The following is a 26,717-nucleotide window of genomic DNA, read 5'->3' on the forward strand; positions in this document are numbered from 1 at the left end:
TATTTTCCAATCGATGAAAAAGAAAACAGTTATGAATGTTTAAGAAATCTTGAGATCAGCTGATTGGTCCTCTCGCCTGTCAATTACCCCAATGAAGGTAACGCCCCTTCGGGGGGGGGGGGGGGGGGGGCAGGCATATAAAGCCCAAATGGTATGAAATTGCATTTGAATTTGGTGGCCTACACTCTGCTTGAAATGGTATGAAGTTGCATTTGAATTTGGTGGCCTGCACTCTGCTTGAAATGGTATGAAATTGCATTTGAATTTGGTGGCCTGCACTCTGCTTGAAATGGTATGAAATTGCATCTCAATTTCGTGGCCTGCACTCTGCTTGAAATCGTATGAAATTTCATTTGAATTTGTTGGCCTGCACTCTGCTTAAAAGAGTATGAAATTGCATTTGAATTTGGTGGCTTGCACTCTGCTTGAAATGGAATTTCAAGGAATAGCTGTGAGCGAACTGCCAGCCCACCAGGCCTGACTGACTGAGCTGCCAGCCCAGGAATCCATTCGGCCCACAGTGTCCATATTAGCCCTTTGGAAACCAGTCCCTTTGGCCCACAACACCCCTACTGGTGCTCCAGAAAGCCCCCCCCCCCCTACTGGCCACCAATATTGTAATTGGTGGAGAGGTGGAATATTGCGTTGGGGGACCAGCCCTTCCGTGTTAACATGGGACCCAATGGGTCCCACTTAGTCTAGTATTACTTATATCTAATGTGTTTTTAATTTATTGGGCAATTTGAGCTATTACAAGGTCTGTATAAAGCAGAACATGGGACCCAACTGGTCCCACTTAGTCTAGTATATATATGTAAGGGTTTACAAGGAGCTTGCCAATGTAGATGCCTTGAAGATATTGCTCCAGACAGATTTTTGGACTTTACAGGAATTAACGATGATGCATGAAAACTAAGCCAATGCTCTCAAGACTGAATTGTGGAGTCAGCTCTGTGGAATTTTCTTCCCAATTGCCAAATAATTAAACAGGAAAACATTTTTGAGATAAAAAGTATAGCTGTAAAAGGACCAGTGAATCTGCTTGATGGACAATTTACAATTCACAAGAGAATATTAAAATTATAAACCTGAGTCCATGAATTTAGCTAAGATAAAGCTTGGTTTGATTTGACAACCCAGGCCTGTCTAACTAGATAATAATAAAGAACCATACTACAAAAGTAGTTTACTGCCTTGGTGAGCAATCATGTACTGATCATACAGCAGTTGATAAACATAGGAGTTATGAATTGCTGTTGAGGCAGGTAAACTGTAATTGGAGGAGGAGTCAATCTAGTCATTAGTTTATTTTAGCGATAGTGGGAAAACAGTTCCTTCCGTCCACCGAGTCCACACCGACTAGCAATCCCCACTCATTAACACACGCCTACACACACTAGGGACAATTAACACAAACACCAAGCCAATTAACCTACATACTTGTACGTCTTTGGAGTGTGGGAAGAAACCGAAGATCTTGGCGAAAACCCATGTTGTCACAGGGAGAACGTACAAACTCCTTACTGACAGCACCCGCAGTTGGGATCAAGCCTGGGTCTCAGGCGATGCAAGGCAGCAACTCTGCTGTGCCACAATAAACATGCCTCATATAGTCTGAGCTGGAGTCCAAAAAAATCAAAGCGAGTAGAATGGTTCAAATGATTTGACACTAAAATGGCGATTTGTAATTGTGTGAAAGAATTAATTTTTAATGATGTAATTCAGTCTGAAGCCAGGATTTACCATCCAAACTAAGGAAACTGTGAATGTAGAGCTTAGATTGATAACAGATTGTTCATCCAATTTTATTATTGGGTTGATAAATTGTGATTCGTTAAATATTTCAGACTGCAATTAAAAGTCAATCCCCTTACTCTGATCCTGGAGATTTAGTGCCCTCCATAATGTTTGGGACAAAGATCTATCATTTATTTATTTGCCTCTGTACTCCACAATTTGCGATACGCAATAGAAAAAAAATCACATGTGGTTAAAGTGCATATTGTCAGATTTTATTAAAGGGTATTTTTATTCATTTTGGTTTCACCATGTAGAAATTACAGTTGAATTTATACATAGTCCTCCAATTTCAGGGCAACATAATGTTTGGGCTACAAGGCTTCACAGTTGTTTGCATTTGCTCAGCTGTGTTTAAATGCCTCCTTAATGCAGGTATAAGAGAGCTCTCAGCACCTAGTTTTTCTTCCAGTCTTTCCATCACCGTTGGAAACTTTTATAGCAACATGGGGACCAAAGTTGTGCCAATGAAAGTCAAAGAAGCCATTTTGAGACTGAGAAACAACAATAAAACTGTTAAGAGGCATCAGCCAAACCTTAGGCTTTCTAAAATCAACTGTTTGGAACATCATTAAGAAGAAAGAGAGCACTGGTGAGTTTACTAATCACAAAGGGACTAGCAGGCCAAGGAAAACCTCCACAGCTGATGTCAGAAGAATTCTCTCTATAATAAAGAAAAATCCCCAAACACCTGTCCGACAGATCAGAAATACTCTTCAGGTGTGGATTTATCAATGACCACTGTCCGCAGAAGACTTCATGAATAGAAATACAGAGGCTACACTGCAAGATGCAAACCACTGATTAGCCGCATTCTACATTGAGATTTGAACTTGTTTTATGCAGATTATTAAATCAGGCTTTTGTGTGAACTCACTATTCTTATAACTCCATGAACTCGTTCTTAAAAATTGTCTACACATGGTCAATCGGGTGAAGGTTACAAGGACCCTCTTTGATTTATTTCCCTCCGTGTCAACATCAATGAATTAAGTTTCAGTTACATCACCTTTCAATTACTTAGCACCTTTGGGACATTTCACATTCATATTTTAAAAGAAAATTTAACATTACACTACATAAGAAGATATTCACAATATAATCCAAAATTGTGTTAGAGGTGTAAATTTGGGAGCTGTGAACGGTACAGTTCAGCTTCCAACAACCAAAATTCAATCCTGATTTCCTGCATTGTCTGTGTGGAGTTTGCACATTTTCCTTGTGACCACGGGAGTTTCCTCTAAAAGTTCCAGCTTCCTTTCACTTCCCAAAGATGTGTTGGTAGTCAAATTGGCTGCTGCAAATTACACATATGGTAGGTAGCTATTAGTGGGGGATGGGGATGATCATTAAGGGGCATGTGAGAGAGAATAGATTGCAGTGAAATAAGGAGGAAAATGCAATAGATGTGATTGCTCTGAGAGTCGGCACAAACGCGACTGGCCGAATGACCTCCTTGTGCCATAAGAAATATATATGAAGACTAGACCAAGTGCAGACCCGTTGGGTCTGTTCCCCCAAAGTGCGGTTGTGGCGGGGGAGGCGGTATGCAGCATCACACACTAACTACCCCCCCCCCCCCCCCCCCCGCACTCACGCTAATGGATGGGAGGAGGGGGGAGAGAGAGAGAGGGGGGGAGAGAGAGAGAGGGGGGGGGGGGGAGAGAGAGAGGGGGGGGGGGAGAGAGAGAGAGAGAGAGGGGGGGTGAGAAAGAGAGAGAGAGAGAGAGAGAGGGAGAGACAGAGAGAGAGAGAGAGAGAGAGAGAGAGAGAGAGAGAGAGGGGGGGAGAGAGAGAGAGAGGGGGGGGGGGGGGAGGAGAGGGGGGGAGGTGGGGGAGAGGGGGGGGGGGGGGGGAGGAGGGGGGGGGGGGGGGGGGGGGGGGGGGGAGGAGGGGGGGGGGGAGGAGAGGAGGGGGGGGGGGGAGAGAGAGTGCCTTTTTACTTCAACCCAAACCCATATAACCATTTGCAGGCAGTGCTTTTTTACCTCTAACCATATTTTCATTTTCAAACCAAATTAAGGGTACTCACAGTGCTGTAGACATTTGTCAGTGTCATTCAAAGCTCTGATTGAGGCACACCACTTGCAGAGACTGATTGAGGCACACCACTTCCTGGTTTTATAGTCTCTCCCCCTCCCTCCAGCAGGGGCAGCAGAGAGAATGGGGAATGTTGTAAAAACATTAATATCTCTGTCAATTTTCATCGACGGGAAAAATCCTCGGCACACATGCGGCGGAGGGGGGCTCTGAGCGAGGTGGCCAAAAATGACAGCCATAGGTGGTGGCGTACTCTCGGAAACCGCAGCACAGAAAGCCAAAACCGGTCAAGAACAGAGTTTTAGTAATATAGACATTGAAAATCTTAATGGAGAGATGAAATGATGGTGAGGCTTTGGAAGGAATTTCAAAGCTTAACCTTAAACTTAGAGCTTTAGAAAGGGCGGATGAGGTCAGGACCCCAAAATGTAGGATTGTGAAAGGACAAATGCCAATCCACTGTACTCATTCCAGTTTTATACATTCTCTCCCCACAGTGCACTTTGGATCATCTTAGTGTCAATACAGATTGAGATGTTGACACTAGTTTCACATCCTTGGAGACAATAAATGGTATAATAACTTTAATTATTAACCAGAAGAAAAAAACCTTACTCAGCACATTCTAAAACAAATAAAAAACAGCACATAAAAATGTTTTAAATAAATCTAAACTCAAATTATGAACCCTCTTTGTCTTCCACTTGATTATGATTCAGACAGCACATTTACTGTGGTTAATGGCTAAATTATATCATGTTGTTTTAGGGGAAATACTGTGCTATTTCCATTAGTTCGACAGTCATTTAGTATTTAAAATTATACGCTGAAATAAACCAGATTTTGATTTTGTTTTAAATCATTTTTGGATTTCTTGGAGTATTTTACAATTTTTATTGATAATGCTCATAAGCTTACTTTGTGAGTTTGTGATATTTTTGATTTACCCATGTTCTAAACAGATATCTAGTAATGTTTAGTTACCGTGTCAAAATATTTATAATTTTGTCATGATATGGTCCATAATTGGGGAATTGATATTCATTTATCACTAATAAAATACATTTATAAATACCCTAAAAGACCAATATATTCAGAAATAATTTTTGAATGAACAACAAAATTTCAGTTACCAAGATCTACAATCCTAATAAAACAGAGGGAGATTTCATTCCATTTCCCCCCTTAGGACACATGAACAGAATTAATCAAGGAAGGAAAACCTTTTATGAAATGTCACAAAACAAGACTATTTCACAAAAATCTTGTTCTGAAACTGAAAGCCTAATTTTCTTATTTAATGATACAACCTTCAAGTCATTAACAGAAAAGAAAATGTTGTTTATTTACTAGGGGGAAAAATGAGATTGGATTTGAAGCTGCAAAACAGTAGGCTATTCATTAATCTTTTGATGGGGGAGGGGACCAAAAGGAAGGAAATAGTATTTAAGTGAAACCTGTTTTTAACTACTATTATTCATACAATTATTTAATTGTACTCTCAATTTTCCAAACTTCATTGGGTACATATTAATCTTTGCCATTTCACCTTCACCCAACAAAACATTCTTGAATGTAAGGAGCAAACTAATGTTTACATTTTCTTACTGAACCATCTAAAGTGACTAGCTGTCAAAAGGTCAAAGACATACATCAATGCAATGTTGATTAAAACAGGACTAAAGTCAGAAATTCTGCATTCCGCACCCAACATGTAATCAAGACAGTTAAAATAAGATATCAAGCAAAATATGTTACCTAAACACTAATAAATATTTCATAACTTAATATTGATATCTTCATTATTATAAGTTCGAATATTCTATTAACAGAAAATATATATTGAGATAAATTATCAAGTTAGTAAAGAATCCTTAACATCAAAGCTTTGGTTTTTTTTCAGAATCTGCTACTTTCACAGCTTATTTATAATTCTATGAATAACTAGACCAAGGGGGACCCGTTGGGTCCCGTCCCCCCAATGTGCAGTTGCGGGGGTGGGGGGCTGTAGCGTCACACACACACTAACCACTCCCCACACACACGGTGGGGGAGAGGGGGGGGGAGGGGGAGGGAGAGGGGAGGGGGGGGGGGGAGATGGGGGGGGAAGTGGGGGGAGTGGGAAAGAAAGGGAGGGGCGGGGGCACTGCAGACGGCAGGCCGAGTGCGAGTATTAACGCAATCAGGGACTGCCTATGTTGACAGTTTGCAGGCAGGCGATCATCGAGTTGATGTATCGCCAACTTTATCAACAGAGCGCTCGACCTCCTGTTCGCGGAAGGCCTCCAGGGTCCCCGTGGAGACCGCGTGTTCCCTCTCCGAGGATGTGCGGGCGTGGGCCCGGAGGAGGGGCAGGCGGTCGACCCCGGTGCGGCCGTCGGCTGCCCGCTGCCTGGACCCACGAGTGGCCATCTTGGCCGGACCCAGGAGCAGACGGACGGGGAGATCCCCCCCATCCCTCCCGGCCTCCCCCCCTGTACCAGGCGCCCAGGTGTCGGGAGTGTGGGACAGGAATGTGGCCGGGGCTTGGGGAGCGGCCCCTTCGGATGGTCGAGCGGGGGCTGCGGCCTCTCACACTGCATGTGCAGGTAGGGCACGGCCTCTTCCTCGCCGCGGAGGTGGCGGGCGGCTGGCGAGTCCGGCTCAGGTGTCCGTTGCATGCCACAGCCGTGTGCGGCACTCTCCACCCCAGGTCCCCGATGTGGGGGGGGACTCCCTTGTGGAGGGGCCTCCACTGAGGACCGCTCCCGCCGTCGGGTGGTGGCGCGGACCGAAATAATAAGAAAAAAAAAACATTTAAAAAGATGTGCGAGTGGACTGTGAATCGGGAGGAGTCAAAATGACTGTGAGTCTTTTGGGGGGATAACGTAACTCGTCATCTGCTTCAATCCAGAGCCCGGTGGGTGGAAGAAGGCAACTGGGCCACGTATCTCGCAGCTCGTGGAAAACAGTGCCCAGCAGGCTGCGGCGCAGCTGGCCGTGAGGAGCAGAGGCATCTCATGGAAAACAGTGCCCCTGCGCATTGAAAATTCTGCATAGCTGGCCGCGAGGAGCAAAGGCATTGTGACGTCATCAGCTAGCTTCATCACATTAGATTTTAAAAAGATGTCAGATTGGTGAACAATTTCGGTAAAAAACTGAGGAAATAATGAATGAAATTTTCAAATAGGGGATTTTTGAAATCATGAGGTAAATAGAAACATAGAAAATAGGTGCAGGAGCAGGAGAAGCGGCAGAGTGGTGCCTCAAAAAGGTCACCGGTATCATCACACCATCCTGGCCACGTTCTCATCTCGCTGCTACCATAGAAACATAGAAAATAGGTGCAGGAGTAGGCCATTCGGCCCTTTGAGCCTGTACCGCCATTCAATATGATCATGGCTGATCATCCCACTCAGTATCCTGTACCTGCCTTCTCTCCATACGGGGGGGGGGAGGCATGCGGCGTCACACGCACAAACCACCCCTACACATGCTAACTACCCCCTTGATATTATATTAATATTATTCATTTGCTCCTTTTACACCATAACCGCACTATCCACAGACGCATAGCTCCCAACTCGCAGACGTGTCTCAAGGGGGTGGGGGTAGAGAGTGAGGGCAGAGAGAGAATGGGGAGGGACAGAGATAGAGGGACAGAGACGGAAGGGCAAGAGGGAGAGGGGGTGGAGGGGAGGAGGAGAGGGAGGGTGGAGAGAGAGAGATGGGAGGAGAGAGAGGGGGGGAGGAGAGAGTAGAAGAGAAAGTGAGAGAGAGAGAGCGAGGAGGGGAGAGAAGGTGAGAGCGTGTAGGGGAGGGAGGGGGGGGGGGGGGAGGGGGGGGGGGGGAGGGGGATGGAAGAGGGGGAGGGGGAGAGAGAGGGAGAGGGAGGGGGAGGGGAGGAGAGGAGGGAGAGAGGGAGAGGGAGAGAGAGAGAGAGAGAGAGAGAGAGAGAGGGAGAGAAGGAGGGAGGGAGAGAGAGATGGAGGGAGAGAGGAAAGAGAGGAGAGAGGGGAGAGAACAGAGGGAGATGGAGGGAGAGAGAGAGAGAGGAGGGAGAGAGAGAGATAGAAAGGGGGGGAGAGGATAGAGAGAGAGAGGGGGAGAGGGGAGAGGGATGGATTTGGAGAGGAGATGGAGGGAGAGGGGGAGAAAAGAAAGAGGGGAGGGGAGAGAGAGGGGAGAGAGAGAGGAGAGTGGGGTGAGAGAGAGGGGGGGAGAGAGAGAGTAGTGGGGCGGGGTGGCAGGTTGCAGGGGACCCGAGTGAGCCTGGAGCAATCCGAGGACCAAAGATCCTATTGCGAGCTATAGGCTCTTTGCTGCGGACTGCCAAAAGCTTCCGCCAGCGTTACAGAGGATCGGGCCCTGGACAGAGAGGAGGTCGTCCCCTGTGACAGATAGAGAGGAGAGGGGAGAAGGTGAGAAGAGGAGGAGAGGAAAGGAGAGGAGGCTGGGGTGGGGGGGTGGGCGAGTGAGTGGGCTGCGCTTCACTCTCTGGAAACTGGCAGCTGGCCGGGCGGGGCGTCACGAGCTGCATGGGCAGCGAGAAATCTTCCATTGCTCTATAATCTTTGATTTAAAGCTGCCTAGGCAAGATGCGTTCGCCCAGGAGCGACCGTTCACAGCAAAGAAGCACTGGCTTCTGACTCTCTGGAAACTCCACAGCAGGAATGAGCGCCCTCATTCGGAGGGAAGCGCAGGCGGGCGGGGCTTTGCAAGCTGCGCCGGCTGTGAGGAGAAAGTAAATGTTAATGTTGAACAATTAGTCCAGGACTGAGTGGGGGGGGATTGAAAGTGCGATGACAGCGTCTGCTTGAATCGAGAGTGGGTGGCGGTGCCGCGAGCACAAGGGCATTGTGACGTCCGCAGCTGCTGATTTAAAGAAAGCAGTATGTTTTGTGAAGAATTTTATTGAAAATGAGTACAGAAAAATGACCAAATTTTAATGAGGAGTGGATATGCGAATGTAAAAGTAAAATCGTTAGCGAAATGGTAAAAATCTCGGTGTTTTTGCGTCTGGTTTTCGTGGAGTAACGAATCAAAGGCGAAATGCCGCAAAATGCTGCACACCCACACACACACACACACACACACACACACAGAGTTTTAAAAGTATACAGATATATGATTAACAGACGGTATAATATGAAGATTACGTATATCGAAGATAAGATGTTCAATAATATTCAATTCACATTTGGTTTTGTTTCTCTTTAGAGACAGTATAAATAGTTTGATTTGATGAACATTTAAATCAAGAGTACTTTCTAATATGTTTCAGAATTGCCAGAAACTGCATTATTCAGATTTAAACTAGCTATTTTGATTGAAATATTTAAATTATGTAGACTCCAAAATGTGCTATTTTAAATTAAATTGCCTTGAAAATCTGGTGACCTATTGTAAATTTAGTCAGAATGAAAGTACAAGTTATAGCAATGTTACAAAATTTTGAGATTTTAAAAATCAAGTCTGCAATTTATCCAATCAGATAAACAATAAAAATAAGTTTAATTTGACACCTAATTCACTTTCATATCTCAAGTATTTAAAAAGTTATGGCCATTTTCATACTCGGAAATTAGCATCTTGTTCCCTATTGATTTTCTATTGACATAACAATAAAGCTGTGATCGTGGACAGTCAAAAGCCCATAACTTTCTTAAAAATTAAGAGAACTGAATGAAATTTTCAGTTATTATAGATTGAAGCATTCTGAAACAAATATAAAATAATCTTACTTGGATGACCTGAAATTAAAGCATATAATTAGTTAGTTACCTAATTGTAGCTAATTCCAAACTTCAATTACTAGATCTAAACATCTATCCATTTCTTAATAAATGATTTACATTTTTAAATAGCCTAAGTGTCCAAATAATATTCACAAATAATTCACAATAAAACATGATTTTTAAATCTCATTTACATTAATTTATAGGCCAAATGGAAGGAATTTAGTGTTCAATTGCTGTAAATTAAAGTCCATTTAAATCAGCCTCTAGTGGGATCCTGTGAATGCGCTGGTTAATGTTTAACCTACTATCTATCTATCTATCTATCTATCTATCTATCTATCTATCTATCTATCTATCTATCTATCTATATATATATATAAAACTCAAATCCGTCTGTCCGCCTGCAGTACGGATCCCTTCCTGCCTTTCGATTCGTGCCCGATACTCGCAGATGTCCAATCGGAATGGCTGATGCTCGCAGATGTCCAAACGGCCTTTCGATTCATTTGCGGTACGGCTGCCGGCTGCTTCCAACACACTTCGATTCAATTGCAAGACGCCCAACACTGAACTTTTCAATGCTGCAGCAGGGAGGGATGTTTTTTAAAGAGTAGAGCATTTGGCTTACTTTTGAGAATCCGCTCCTCATTTCATTTCAGTTCCATTGGAAGGATTGTTGTGAAGTACATGTTTTAATCAAATCCTTCTCCCCCCCCCCGGGGGGGACCCCACACCCTGGGGGAGCAAAAACCCAACGGGTCTGCATTTACATGTCAGCTTTCAAAACACTTCGAAACCATCCGTTGCAAGAGAGAGGAACACTGAACTTTTCACTGCTGCAGCAGGCAGGGGAGGGCTGCAATCTTACATTTGGGAACGGGCTCAGTTCCTATGGAGGAGACGGGTGCATGGTGGAATATTGAGTTGGGGGATCACACCATTGGGGGAGCAGACCCAACGGGTCTGCACTTGGTCTTAGATATATATAAAACTCCAAATCCGGACGTCCGCCTCGCCGTACGGATCCCTTCCTGCCTTTTGATTTGCTTGAACGGCTGTATCCGCTCCTCAGCTTCCAACACACTTCGAAACAATGTTTTAAGACAGGAAACTTGAAACCCACCCCCCACCCCAACCAGCAGGCAGGGATTTCAAAAAATAAACAGGGCAGTTTAAAAGCCACCCATCTTACTTCAAAAAAGCCCCAGAACGGCTTCAGTTCCCCTGGAGGAGACGGGTGCATGGTGTGACGCACATGTCCATGTGTTGATTGTCACATGCCCATGGGGGAGCAGACCCAACGGGAATGCACTTCATCTAGTATACTTTTTTAAAACTCCTCGCACCAGGAGCCCAGCCTGGTGACGGATCCATCAGTGTCCTGCCTTTCGATTCGTTCCCGCCCAATACATTGCTCACAATGCCCGTTGCTTTTGCGGACGTCCAATCAGCGATGCCCAACGCTCTTCACTAATTGTCATTCTGTTTGCAATCGGAATGTGAAAAGTCCTGAACGGCATTTGTTCTGCCCGCAGGAAGATTCCTTTGATTGTTGGGGAAGTCCAACACTCCGAAACACGGTTTTGCAGGGGGGTCTTTTCCTTTAGTACTAAGATTTGAGGAAAAATTTTTTAAGTACAGATCCTGGTGAGTCTCTGGAACTCTCTGGCGCAGAGGGTAGTCGAGGCCAGTTCATTGGCTATATTTAAGAGGGAGTTAGATGTGGCCCTTGTGGCTAAGGGGTTCAGAGGGTATGGAGAGAAGGCAGGTACGGGATACTGAGTTGGATGATCAGCCGTGATCATATTGAATGGCGGTGCAGACTCGAAAGGCCGAACGGCCTACCCCTGCACCTATGTTCTATGTTTCTGTGGCCCTCTCCTCACCCCTCTCCCTTAGCCATCCATCTCGCTCTCTACCCCACCCCCGTCCCTCTCTCCCCCCGCCCACTTCCACTACCACTCTGTCCCTCTTCCACCAGTCTCTCTACCCCTTCCTCCCCCCACTCCAATTTCTCTCCTCTTACCCCACCCCCTCTCCCTTCCCTCACCCCTCTTTTTACCCTTCCCTGTCAACACCCCTTCCCCTACGTTACCCCTGTCCCTCTTTTCCACCCACTCACCCCGTCCCCCTCTTCCACCACTCCCGCTACCCTCCCTCCCTGCCCACTCTTCCACTTCTCTCCTCCTTCTCTCCTCCCCCTCTCCCTCTCCTCACCCCTCTCCCATCCCTTCCCCTATCACTCCCCCGCACCATTCCCTCTGTCCCTCTTCCACCACTCCCCCTTCCCCTCCCTCTCCCACTTCTCTCCCCTTACCCCACCCCTCTCCCTCCTCCACCCCTGTCTCCCCCTCCCCTCTTCCCCCACCTCTCCCCCACCCTTCCCCTAACCCTCTGTCCCTCTTCCACCACTCCCCCTGTCCCTCTCCACCATTCCTGCTACCCCCTACCCCCTCCATCCCTCCCTCCCCACTCTTCCACTTCTCTCCCCCCCTCCCCTCCCCCCCACACTCTTTCCCCTCTCTCCCCCCACCCATCCCACTCTCCCCCACCCATCCCACTCTCCCCCTCCCTCCACACTCTTCCCCTTCTCCCTCCTCATTCCGTTACCGTGCACAGTCTCTGCCTTTAAGAAGGAACTACATATGCTGGAAAATCCATGGTCGACATAAAAAAAAGCTGGATAAACACAGCGGGTGCGGCAGCATCTATGGAGCGAATTGAATGGTCAACGTTTTTGGCCGAAACCCTTCTTCCGGGTTTCGGCCAAAAACGTTCCCCTTTTCCTTCGGTCCATGGATGCGCGCTGCACCCGCTGAGTTTATCCAGCTTTTTTGTTGTTGTTCCAGCCTCTCTCTCTCTCTCTCTCTCTGCCCTTCTCTCTTTCTCTCGACTCATGCACACCCGCTCCAACCCCCCCCCCCCCACCTCTCTCCCCCATCCTCTCCTCCACCTCTTCTTCTTCCCCCTCCCCCTCCCCCTCTCCACCCTCCTCCTCCCCTTCCTCACACAATATTTTTTGTGGGGGGCGGGTCCACAGTGCGTGTGACTGTTTGTGGAGGCAGCCACGCGCTCTCCATTCAAGAAGACGCTCATCTGTTTGTGGAGGCGCGAGCTTAGTGTGTGACCAAAGATCTTATAGCGGAGCTCACCGCTACAAGATCTTTGTGCGTGACGACACACGCTCCCCCCCCCCCTTTGGTGCAGGAGGCGCGCGCAGCATCTGAACGTTCAGCGATTGTTCATTCTGAGTTTGCTTGTGAAGAGAAAAGTCCTGAATTGCATTTGTCTGATGCAGGAAGATTGTTCCCGATGTTGGGGAAGTCCAGGACAAGCGGGACACAGTTTAAGGATAAAGGTGAAATCCTTTAGTACTGAGATGAGGAAAACATTTTTCACACAGATAGTGGTGAGTCTCTGGAACTCTCTGCCACAGAAGGTAGTTGAGGCCAGTTCATTGGCTATATTTAAGAGGGAGTTAGATGTGGCCCTTGTGGCTAAAGGGATCAGGGGGTATGGAGAGAAGGCAGGTACAGGATACTGAGTTGGATGATCAGCCATGATCATATTCAATGGTGGTGCAGGCTCAAAGGTCCGAATGGCCTACTCCTGCACTTAATTTCTATGTTTCCCTCTCCCCCCCCCTCTCCCTCTCCCACCCATCTCTCTCTCCCCCACTCCCCTTCCCTCGCTACCGCCACCCCCCCCCCCCCCCCTACCCCTCTGTTCTTCTTTAACCACTCCCCCTACCCCTCCCCCCCACTCTTCCACTTCTATCCCCTTACCCCACGCCTCTCCCACCCCCACCCCCTCTCTCTCTTCCCCTCCCTTCCCCTCTCCCCCCCCCATCCCCTACCCCTCTGTCCCTCTTCCACCACTCCCCCATCCCTCTTCTACCACTCCCGCTACCCCTCTACCCCTCCCTCCCTCCCCACTCTTTCACTTCTCTCCCACTCTTTCATTTCTCTCCCACTCTCTCCTCCCCCTCTCCTCACCCCTCCCCCTCTCCCATCCCTCTCTCCCCCACCCCCTTCCCTCGCTCCCCTTGCCCCCTTCCTCCCTGTCCCTCTTCCACCACTCCCGCTACCCCTCTCCACCTCCCTCCCCACTCTTCCACTTCTCTCCCCCTTCCCCTCCACTCTCCCTCCCGACTCTTTCCCCCCTCACACCTCTCCCCATCCCTCCCTCCTCCCCATCCCCCCGCCCCCACATCTCTCTCCCCATCTCTCACCCCCTACCGCGCTCCCCTTTCCCTCCCAAATCTATCCCGTTTCCTCCTCCTCCCTCCCCTCTTCACACCTCACGCCCCCCCCCCCCCCCCCGCAAACGCTGTTGGGGGGAAACAGACCCAACGGGTCTGCACTTGGTCTAGTAACAATTAAATAAAGCCCTTAATACTAATAATAGCTCAAGCGAGGGAATCTTCCAGCGATTATTCGTTAATAATTAACTAGGCTGAAAAAACTCGATTTGAACAGCCTAGGGAAAATCACGTTTTAAACCCGCCCCCCTCTAAACGGCGCCAAAATCGCACACACGGGCTGGGACAGATTTTCAGTGACGCTTCAGGTACGTTTTGCAACATACCTACAAATTACACCTATGAAATTTCAGGGTCATCATATTTGTATGATGATATTTAAATCAAAAGATCAAAGTAAAATGCTAGAAATAGGTCTACTTAATGAAAATTAAAATCAAACCAATAACAAAAATGGCTTTAGCTCAGTAAAATAATTTGTATTTATATTACAAATTTTGTTGTTTTTGCTACATCTCTAAATTAAAATTAAAGAACATTAGAATTAAAAAAGGTCTTATTTCTATATCATTTGGACATACCAGAAGGAAATAATTGTAGTGTCAGATGCAGGCTTTATAATACATTGGAACCATATGTTACAGAGGAGCTTCGCATTTTATAAGATGTTGGCAACTTACCCGATATGTTCCATACTATCACCCATACACCTAGACTCGAGTCCCAGCGGGTAAAACACTTTTTCCATAACCTGCAGAGTTTGCAAGGATAGGAGTTTTTGTAAGAAGAACATCAACAGGTTTCCTGAATCTACGAATCCCAGGGGAGGTTCTGGGGGCATGGCGCCGAATTATTTGTGGATGATCTGGTTAACAAAGGACAAACAAATACAATTGTTTTTGATCAACAGAAAAATATGTCGAAAGAGAGGTCAATTTTTACAATGTATGAATATGAAGAAATTAACAATGCCTATCTATTACAATTCATAACATCAATTCTATCAATATAACATCAATTCTATCAATATATGTGCAGCATCTCAAGATAGAAGCATTTGGGTCCATAAAGTCTCATTCTTCAACAATGCTTTTATTATTCACATCAACAATTATTCTTCCCGATAACCCTTTCTGGCTTAAGTCCTCCCTCCACCACCTCCAGTTTAAATTCCATTTGGAATATTTTGGAGGACCAAAAAACTAAGAACCAAGAACACTTCCTTTACACAGGATATATCTGCTACACAGGAAAAGCAAACAAATCAACAAAGCATTTGACTGCTTATATTTTGTTTTATACATTCTAATTTAGTTGCTTTCCTCAATTCAACATATCCATGACTTCACTGACTCTGCAGTTGTTATATTCCAATTCATACCAAACTACCTTTACTTGTTGTCTTTATATTTTAGAATCTGTACCGAATCAGACACTTTTAGGATAGTTTTAAAAGTGTCAGAGCATTCCGTGCTAAGCACAAAACAAAATTGTTTTCAAAATGGGAGAATAAGAAGATCCTACAAATTTAAATCTTGCTTGAAGATTGTTCATTTTATCCGCAGTTCCTATAATCTGCACAGTGCGAGTTGAATAAACTGCTTTGATATATAGAGCTGTCCTTTGAATATATTTCTTCTCAGTTATTTATTTTCCAATAGAAACAAGTAGATTTCTTTTCAATCCTTTCCTAACTTAAAATTTCCTATATTTAATGCACCACAGTACTTGATTTAGGATTTTTGAAATAATTATACAAGATGTTATTTTCTACTTGCAGTAAATAATTGACAATCACACATGTTTTTTTCCATAGGACGATTTAAATAGAAGGAAATGAATGAGGAGGTAAAATAAATGAGAAAATAAAGAAACTGAGAAGAGAGATACAGAATGCCAAGGTGCTAGATAAAATGAAATAAAAGAAAATGCACCATTAACACTGTTTTCTTCTCTCCGGAGATTGTGCCTGACCAGCCAGCTGGGTCTCCATGCAAGATAGAAAGAAGGAAGAATGTAGAAACAAGGAACTGCAGATGCTGGTTTACGAAAACAGATACAGAGTGATGGAGTATCTCAGCGGTTCATGCAGCATCTCTGGAGAACATGCATAGGTGGCATTTTGGGTCAAGACCCTTCTTCAGACTGATTGTAGTATAGGGACAGTAAAGCTAGAAAAGAGGAGGGGCAGGACAAAGCCTGACAAGTCATAGGTTTGTACAGGTGAGGGGTTTTTGATAGGCCGATGGTTGGACAAAGGCTATAAGGTTTGAAACAAAAGGATTGAAGAGTTGCAAATTGTGATGCTAGAGGAAGGAATGTAGATGGGAGGGTAGCGGGATTCAAGAAATACGTGCAAGTCCATGTTGGGCAGGGGGAGAGGGAGAGGGGAAGGGAGAAAATGCATGGGGGGGGGGGGGGGGGGGGGGGGGGGGGTTGGTGAGGGGGTGTGGGGAAGAAGGGGGGGGTTTAAGCTACCCAAGCGGAATATGAGGTACTGTTCCTCCAGTTTGTGTGTGGCCTCACTCTTGCAATGGAGGAGGCTCAGAACAGAAAGTTCAGTGTGGGAATGGGAAGAGGAGTTAAAATGGTTAGCAGTAGGCTTTGTTGGATCGAGTGCATGTGTATGATGCATCAATGCTTGGTCTTGCCAATGTACCAGAGGCCAAATCGGGAACACCGGTTGTAGTAGATGAGGTTAGACGAGGTGCACGTGAACCTCTGTCTCATCTGGAAGAACTGCAGGGGGTGCCTGAATGCAGGTGAGGGGGGTAGGTATAGGGACTGTGAAAGAAGGAAGTTGGAAGTCAGAGGATGTGTTGATGAGCAAATTGGACTCTTAGTGGGCTTACATGGGAAGACGTTGACGAAGAACCAGATGCTGTAAGAAGTGGCCTAGCCAATGGTGGTGGTAACCTTCAGGAACTACTAGGTACTGAGTGAAAATCATATTGTGTTGGAATTGGAATGAGATTTTACATGTGTTGTTCGGATAAATTAAACAAATCTGTCACAGAAATACTGTTCAAATGAAATTTTAATTCATCAAGGATGAAATCACCATTACAGAGTTAAAAGAGATGAGAGAGCATAGCAGAACACGGATATTACCATATAGTTCAGGAAGATGATAGATTAAGGGTGGCAGTTATCACAGGAAAATTTGCTGATTAGGGAACTGTCACTCTGCCTTAAGGTTGATTTAGAATGTGCAAACAGACTTCCCATAGGAGAATGGAGTTGCTGCTCATTAGAAAAGTTTCTTTCAGCTTAGAAATTCTAGAGTTCATTGGGGGATATGTCAGCGATCCACCACATGGGTGGTGGATCGCGTGGGTGGTGGTGGTGGTAGTTTCGGGGGGGAAGGGGGAAGGTTTGGCCAGAATGAATAATTAGACAGTGAGGATTGCTTTAATGAAAATGATGGAGAATAATAGAGCATAGGGAATCCATGTACATATCTGGTTATAAATCCTCTTGCAAAAGCAGATTCAAGGGGGTGGAGGGGGTGGGTGATAAAAGTCATGTTGCTGGAAAAATGGAGGGGGAAATAAAAAGGAAAAAGAGGCAATAGTTCTAGTCCAGAAGAACTGAGTGGGAAGGGTAAAATAATCCAGAAGGAAACAAGTCATGGCAACCAATATGCAATCACATTACCTAAAGAAACATATAATGGCTGCCTGGTCTTCACCATCACCAACCAATAAATCTTTATGGTGTTAGGCTTCAGAATGGATATTTTCCATTAGTGAAAAGTGAGGCATTCTTCCAGCAGTTGTACAGTTTCAGCTTTACAATTTTCACTGGTCACTCAATTGACTTACCTGATCCCTATCTGGTTTCAACCAAGTAGAGTGCTCACCCATGAATAATATAATAAATGCCTTAAACCATCACAAGAAGGAAAGATGCAGCTTTTTTATGTTTAAATAGGCAAAGGGAAGACCTAATGAGTAACAACAATGGACTCCAGCATAGGTGCCCGAAAGCAGCTATTATGTGCAGAACAGAGACCCAAAGTATTATTTTCAGAATTATTTGGGGAACAGAAACAACCAAAAGGATGTGAAGATAAAGTGGTTGTGGAGCAGAACATGGAGAAGCATTGAAATTCCAAGGAAAAGCTGGGAACCGGATCGCAGATGTAATATCCTCAGGCAAATATTTAAATATGTGTCAAGAGTCAAGAGGGAGTCAAGAGAGTTTCCAGATAGATACTATGCCCCAGATAGAATAATGAAATTCTTACTTGCAGCAGCACAACAGCTTTTGGTGCTGGATTGGGTGGAGTCTTGTTAATTGCAGAATAAACTGATCACTTAAGAAAGAAGGACGAGGAGAACAAAAGGACAAGAGTATAGATATCTGTGCATGAGGCTCATAAGATAGTCCATAATATTGAAGTAAATTGTGGGTGAATATACTTTCCATCTAGTCAGGATCAAATGATGGTGAAACAGACCAAGACTTCACAGAGTCCGTCAGGACCTTACAATTAATTTAGTCCCAAGTATTGTAACAGATTTAAGTTGTGCAGCTCAATCAATGCCTAACTTGATATAAATTTATTTTTACAATTCCATTTTTATTGTGGCAACATTAACAATACAAAGTAATACATCTTGGGAGAAGGAACAAGAGTAGGCAACATATTATAAGGACTACCTTTCTAAAGTGGGTGCAGGAACATGCAGACCTGAAGTTAAAATAGTCACAGATCTTTGGATAGACAAAATGGAGAATTTGGAGCTGTTCTATTAAGAACAAATGAGGCTGAAAGATGATTTGATAAAAGAGGTTAAAGTCATAAAGAGACTGGACAAAGTGATTGGGGATGATCAGCCATGATCACATTGAATGGCGGTGCTGGCTCGAAGGGCCGAATGGCCTACTCCTGCATCTATTGTCTATTGTCTATAAAGCAATATCTTTTCCTTTGGCAGATCTGTATAGCCCCAAAGGGAATTGATTGAAGGTGATTGGGTAAAAAATGAAAATTGACACGGGGATAAACCTTTTCCAAACATTTAGAACTCAATGCCTGACTATGTTTTGGAAGAAAGAATAGGTGAGTGCTTGAAGAAAAATAAAATTCCACAAATCCTTTTTTCCCCATTGAAATCCGTTTTATAAATGGAAGTGCGTTCCCACAGGAAGTGTTTCTCTCAGTAGTAATGTCCTTGCAGTTCAGCAAAGGAATTCTGATTATATTGCAGGCAGCAAAGAAAGGGTTGTGTTTTAACTATAATAATAATAATAATAATAATAATAAATTTTATTTATGGGCACCTTTCAAGAGTCTCAAGGACACTTTACAAAAATTTAGCAGGGAGAGGAAAAACATGTAAGGGGAATGAAATAAATAGTAGAGACATGACTAGTACACAAATTAAAGACAGAATTCAATTCAAAACACAATATGAGGCAATTCATGCACAGATGAAAAGGGAGGTGGACGTGGGGCTAAGGATAGGCAGAGGTGAAGAGATGGGTCTTGAGGCGGGACTGGAAGATGGTGAGGGACACGGAATTGCGGATCAGTTGGGGGAGGGAGTTCCAGAGCCTGGGAGCTTCCCTGGAGAAGGCTCTGTCCCCAAAACTGCGGAGGTTGGACTTGTGGATGGAGAGGAGACCGGCTAATGTTGATCGGAGGGACCGTGAGGGTTGGTAGGGGGAGAGGAGGTCAGTGAGATATGGGGGGGCCAGATGGTGGAGGGCTTTTTAGGTGAGGACCAGGATTTTGTAGGTGATCCGGTGCGAGATGGGATGCCAGTGAAGTTGTTTGAGGACTGGAGTGATGTGATGCCAGGATTTGGTGTGGGTGATGAGTCGGGCGGCTGCGTTCTGGGCCAGTTGGAGTCGGTTGATGTAGGTGGAGCTGATGCCAAGGAGAAGTGAGTTGCAATAGTCCAATCAGGAGGAGATGAAGGCATGGATGAGTCTTTCAGCAGCAGGAGGTGCGAGAGAAGGTCTGAGTTTGGCGATGTTGCAGAGATGAAAGAAGGAGGTTTTAATGACATGGCGGATGTGAGGCTCAAGGGAGAGGGTGGAATCAAAGATCATGCCAAGGTTGCGGGCCTGGGGAGGTAGGGAGGCAGTGGTGCCGTCGATGGTGAGAGTGGGGTTATTGATTTTGCTGAGTGTGGATTTGGAGCCTATGTTACATTGATACTATATCAAGGATTGTTAAAGTATCATTTAACTAGTATCAATGGTAGAGATTGCCTTGTGTAGGAAGGAACTGCAGATGCTGGTTTACACCAAAGACAGGTACAAAATGCTGGAGTAACTCAGCGGGACAGGCAGCATCTCTGAATAGAAGGAATAGGTGATGTTTCGGATCGAGACTTTTCTTCAGACTGGATTGCCTAGTCAGTTTCCAAATTAAACCCCATAATAAATCTGCCTCTATGAACCAGTGGCCTGAGATCATTGTCCTTGTTAAACTGGTTCAGTTCTCTGTGTAATTTCATGTTTGTTTTTTTTTTTGTCACGTCAATTCTGTAAGGAGAGTATTTATTCCATATCTCAAATTTTTTGGTCATAATTTGTGAATTCTGTAATGGCGGATTTCCGTTACCAATAATGCCGTAATGCAGTGGTACACTTATTTGTATAGGCTGTAACAGCCAGGGAACTCAACTCATAGATGGCCATTTGTGATGCGATACATGATTCACTGATGGAACTAAATTGTTATCATTTGAGGTTTTTACAACCCGTGCAATCAGAATACTTTCATGTTAATACATTAATTTATCTCTGTCCATGTTATGTAGCGAGACTGTCCTTTACACCCATATTTATTACAATTTTATTTGTATTTAGCATTAAATTTAATTATTTAAAATGAATGCTTTAAAAAGATGAAATTGTGTCTTTGGGGACATCTTATCCAAGTCACTAGACTATATAAACAAAATCATCAACATCCTGCTTTATATCAAGATGAAATTAGTGATCAATAGGAAAAAAGTGTCTGGAATTAGTATGCATTTAAGAAACTGTGAGAAAGTTGTAATGTATAAAAGGACTTGTTCAAAACAGCAGTCTGAGAAGATGAAAATAAATTGATATTTTAAGATTTCACAAATATTTTCTCATGAACAATTTTCTTCATGATACAATTCATCAGTATAACATATATATATATATATATATATATATATATATATATAAGCACTTTAATATTAATACCATAAAAAATTGTCTAATTGAAAAAAAGGCATATTTAATATATATGTCAATATAGTTTACCAATATTCCATTGCACCTCCTGGTCATCTATCTTATCTTTGGCATTGTTTTTCCTGGCTTCTCTGAAAGCTTTCCAGTTTAATAAAAATTGTCTGGCTGTATTATTTACTTCTTTTCCATCAAGGATCTCTACAAATGGAAACAATAATTTTAAAGAATAAGGTTGGATGGAACCAAGCCACAACCAAAATCAATGAATTTTTTAAATTAGTTCACTTTCGTAGACTGAAATCTAAAAGATTTATGAATGACAAAATATAATTGATTTGCTATATGCTTTGAATTGTTAACAAATCTGTAAGGCAAACAAATTTAATTATAACGAAAAGTGCCTGAAAACTACGAAATGCCAAGATTTGCAAATAACCCAAAAGTGAATTATTTAATCCTCTGCAGTGTAATTGTAGTAAATAAAATGAAACACAAGGCATGGCACATATGGGTTAACAGATAGATACATTCTTGAAAAAGTAGCGTAACTATTTTTAGGTGTATGTGTGTGCAAATGCTTAATAGCTTTATTGGACATTCCTGCAATTCTAACAAAACAAGGGATGAGATTCCAGTCAACATAAGTAGAGAAAACTTCCTATGAACATTTAATTAATAATAAATTCCGTTTATTATTCTCTACACTATGTCGCAATCAATATATATTCTGCACATTTTATGTACGAAATTGCCCTGAAATTGGTTGTTTTGATAGTCTGGTGTGATGATCAGTTAGAAAGATGGGAAAGCAAGACTAGGGAGCTTTGTTTCATTCTTTAGGTAATTTACCAGGGCGCTAAACAAATGGTTATCTGTAGTCTATGTGGTCAATTGTGGGAAAACTTTAAACAACATTTATTTCTACATCTGAAATCTGAAAAGCATTCCCTTAATAATTCAAATCTATTCCAACCTAGAATTTTATTTCAAATTTCAAATCACCTTATAACCAATTGTTTCATTTATAACCAATTGTTTCATTTGAAGTGCGTCGCGCATCAGCTACAACCAATTTAAACATAGCTTGCTCCCTCAAATAACATAATAATTTCCATAAAGTTGGTATAACATATATAAAAGTTTTACTGCACTCAAAATGGATGAAAAAGTCTTAGCTCTTTCTTATTGGTGGAACATTAGTTTCCCCTCAGCAACTTTTTGACAACCAAACTTACACGAAGAAGTCAATGTGTGGGAAATTATAAACATAGTTTTACATCTTGCAGATCTGTGGCAACATTGTTTTTAGGCTGTTTGTAGTCAATACATATATTCAATGCTTTTCTTAAAATATAAATTGTTTGTTGGATTATTGGAAATTGGATGTTTTACTCAGTTCTTGGGAACTAAAAGCATATAAACAAAGTTGGGATGCTGGCAATATAATTTTCTAATCCATGGAATAAATAAACCATTACCCTTAAATAATCATATTTTATCTGTATATATTATGACTTAAACGTTATAATTAAACTAAACTGCATCTATTTTTACAGAATTCTTGATGTACGCATAAATGTTTCCCAAATACTAACTTGGGCTCTCACCAGTGTACACAGTATGCAATTCTAGTACATCAATCATCTTTCACACACTAATTAAGTAGAGGAAAAGGTCAGGCAAAAGTAAGCATATTCCATTTGATGGCTATAATGAGTGATTAAGCAAAGTGGTTCAAATATATTTTGTTATGTATCCTGACCCAAGAGTGGGATTTCTTGGAATAAGCCCACTACAAGTCTAATTCATTTAATTTTTTGCTTAGGGAATGCCTTCCTTGAACATATTTAACATAATGCAGAGCCTTAATTGTTTTGCAAAATAGTAACTCATTAAGAGGTTCAGATGTTATAAAATCATAACAGTGAAACTCAATCAATTAATACATTTAAATCAATTAAACGTTGTCGCCATCCTCCCCACACCACCCTTTATGGAAACACTTTCCCAAGAAATCATAAAACATAGAACAGCACGGCACAGGAATGGGCCCCTCGGCCCACAATGTTTGAGCTGAACATGATGACAAGTTAAACTGATCTCATCTGCCTGTACATGATCCATATCCCTCTATTTCTTGCACTTTCAAGTGCCTATCAAAAGCCTCTTAAACGGCACTATTGTATTTGTGTCTACCACCACCCCTGGCAGTACGATCCAGGCCCCCACTATTCTCTGTGTAAAAATCTTTGTCCTGCACATCTCCATTAGTCTTGTGCTAGTAAGATGATGAAATGCATGTTACAGCTGCAGTGAAGATACAGATTTAAAAAAGTACAAGGGCAGGGAATAAGTTGTTTGTGAATCGGGTAGAACGTGCTTTCAAACCTTTGTATCTTCTGCCGAACTGGAGTGGGAAGAGAGAATGACCGGGGTGTGCGTGGTCCTTGATTATATTGGCTGCTTTCCTGAATCAGCATGGTTTAGATGGGGGTAGAGTCTGATTTCTATGTATTCACAACTGTCTGCAATTTCTTGCTGTCTTGATCAGTGCGGTTGCTGTAAAAGGCTGTAATGCATCCTGATAGAAAAATTTCTATGGTGTATCTGTAGAAACTGGTAAGCATCACTTGACATATGTCGAATTTTCTTTGTCTTCTGAGTAAGTAGAGGCATTGGTGTTTTCTTGGCCATAACGTCAATGTGGTTGGACCAGGCAAATTGTTGGTTATATTTATGCCTTGGAATTTGAAGTTTTCGACCTTCTCTATTTCAGTACCATTGATGTAAACTGGGGAGTGTACTCCACCCTATTTTCTGAGGTTGGTGTCCAGTTCATTCATTTTTTTTATTTTGATGGAGTGGTTCCAGTCTTGATATCATACTGATCTGCTGAGTAATTCCAAAATTTTCCATTTTTATTTTTACGCAACTTTAATTTCCCTTTGTGTCGGAAGGAACTGCAAAATGCTGGAGTAACTCAGCAAGACATGCAGCACCTCTGGAGAGAAGGAATGCGTGACATTTCGGGTCGAGACCCTTCTTCAGGCTAAGGGTCTCAGCTGAAATGTCACCCATTCCTTCTCTCCACCGTGGGGCGGCACAGTGGCACAACGGTAGAGTTGCTGCCTTACAGTGCTTTCACTGCCAGAGACCCGGGTTCGATCCCGACTACAGGAGCTGTCTGTACGTTCTCCCAGTGACCGCATGGGTTTTCTCTGAGATCTTCTGTTTTCTCCCACATGCCAAAGACATACAGGTTTGTAGGTTAATTGGCTTGGTATAAATGTAAATTGTTCCTATTGCATGTAGATAGTGTTAATGTGCAAGGATTGCAGGTCAGCGCGGATTCGGTGGGCCAATGGGCCAGTTTCCGCGCTGTATCTCTAAACTAAACTAAACTAAGATGCTGCCTGTCCCACTGGCACGAGTTTAATTTCCATTTCTTTGATGTAATACTTTGGACTACATACATTCATATTTTTGTCTAATCATTGCCTTGTGCAAATGTTCCATAATGATTTTTGTTCTCATGTTTAATTTCCTTGCTATTACTATTTGCTGACATTTTCAAGGATTTATATATTTGCACTTCTGGACATCCATTTCTCTGATAACCAAACTTTTTTTTACTGATTTTGTACTTCTATTTCATGTTTCCCTCCCAAAATTCATTGTCTCAGCTTCTATTAAAGAGCAGTAGGATAGTCTTTGAATATTTTTGGACATAGAAAGTTCTAAAGTCTCAAATGACTTAGACAAAAGCCTAATCTCTGTTTTATATAAGTAATTCTTTATTTTTAAACAGTGATTCCTAGTTCCAGATTCTTCTTCAAAAGAGATCATCCTCTCCCCATCCAATCTATCAAGATCCTTTAGTTTCTTACCTGTTAACAAATTTCCAATTAATTTAAGTGCACTTTTTATTGAAGCAAAATACGTTCTATCTGACCATTTACTACATTTATTTGGTTTTACAATAAATTATGTTCATGTCATAGAAGCAGAATTAGGCATTAAAAAAGTACATTTGTCCACATAATTTATCAGCTCGGTGGTGTTGATCATTCTCTGCATTTCTAACCGTGATAATGATTTAATCTCGAAAATCAAGTAGGGAAAGGTCACGTTCGTGCTATTAAAGCTACTATCTATATTACTAAATCTCTGTTCTTGACCGCTTTTGGCCGTCTGTGCTGCGATTTCCGAGAGAACGCCGCCTCCTACGGCCGTCATTTTTGGCCACCTTGCTCAGAGCCCCCCTCCGCCATATGTGTGCCGAGGATTTTTCCCGTCGATGAAAAATGACAGAGATATTAATGTTTTTACAAAATTCCCCATTCTCTCCGCTGCCCCCGCTGGCGGCAGGGGGGAGGGACTATAAAACCAGGAAGTGGTGTGCCTCACTCACTCTTCAAGATGGAGGAAGGCAGAGGGTCACATTTCTCTGAGCTGTGAATAACACTGAACACATGTCTACTCAAATGTGAGTGCCCTTAGTGGTTCTAAAATGCTTGCAAAAAGTGTCTATTGGTTCTAAAATGGTTGCAAAAAGTGTCTATTGGTTCTAAAGCTTGCAAAAAATGTCTATTGGTTCTAAAGCTTGCAGAAAATGTCTATTGGTTCTAAAGCTTGCAAAAAAATGTCTATTGGTTCTAAAGCTTGCAAAAAATGTCTATTGGTTCTAAAGCTTGCAAAAATGTCTATTGGTTCTAAAGCTTGCAAAAAATGTCTATTGGTTCTAAAGCTTGCAAAAAATGTCTATTGGTTCTAAAGCTTGCAAAAATGTCTATTGGTTCTAAAGCTTGCAAAAAATGTCTATTGGTTCTAAAGCTTGCAAAAAATGTCTATTGGTTCTAAAGCTTGCAAAGAAATGTCTATTGGTTCTAAAGCTTGCAAAAAAAATGTCTATTGGTTCTAAAGCTTGCAAAAAATGACTATTGGTTCTAAAGCTTGCAAAATAAATGTCTATTGGTTCTAAAATGCTTGCAGATAGCCTGTTCCTGTGCTGCACTTGTCCATATTCTATGCTCTAACCTGCACTATAGAGTAGTGCCATCAATAAATACCAAGACTTGACAAGATATGTCAAGATGAGAGCTCTTCCAAATGTGCAGCCTCTTGCTGCAACATACATAAACCTTAGACAGGAACTCACACGCTCACAGTCAGAGATTGGTAGTCAGAAACACATAAATCTAGTAAACTCATAGAAACCAGGTAGAAACCAGCTCTGCTACCTTAATGAGTACCCATCCACACTAGTCCCAGTTGCCAGCATTGTTAACTTCAATACTCATCCAACTTTGTGGGAGTTTCTGCCTCCACCATCAGCTCAGTATTCATATGGTATCTTCTAAAATCTTCTCCAGATCCCTTCCAAACATCTTACACCTTACCTTCAAACTATTCCCTCTGGTTTTAAACTCCTCTGTTATGTGGAAATGTTTCTCACTAGCTACCTGATCTAACTCTTTAATAATTTTACATACCTCAATCAAAGCCCTCAGTCTCCTTTCATCTAAAGAAAATCCAGCTTATTCTGTCACTCACAATTGAAATACTCCTTCCCAAACACTTTTGTGAATCTCGTCTGTATCCTTCCAATGCAATTACATCTTTCCTATGGTGCAGCGATTAGAGAGCATGCTGACCGGTTGTATCGTGGCTTGGTTCGGCAACTTTAGCGTCCAGGAGCGGAAAAAGGTTGC

General features: G+C 43.0%; 1 protein-coding gene across 1 annotated transcript in view; it reads right to left on the reverse strand.

The window, feature by feature from the left end:
- ppp1r42 (protein phosphatase 1, regulatory subunit 42) overlaps positions 1–26,717 on the reverse strand; it is a 67,891-nt gene that overhangs the window by 11,098 nt on the left and 30,076 nt on the right. The window contains 3 exon segments of the mRNA XM_055634411.1: positions 14,499–14,548; positions 14,550–14,683; positions 21,076–21,204. Of these exon segments, the coding sequence (XP_055490386.1) occupies positions 14,499–14,548; positions 14,550–14,683; positions 21,076–21,204 (313 nt within the window).

Source organism: Leucoraja erinacea, chromosome 4 (genome assembly GCF_028641065.1).
Source record: "Leucoraja erinacea ecotype New England chromosome 4, Leri_hhj_1, whole genome shotgun sequence".
NCBI classification, from domain to species: domain Eukaryota; kingdom Metazoa; phylum Chordata; class Chondrichthyes; order Rajiformes; family Rajidae; genus Leucoraja; species Leucoraja erinaceus.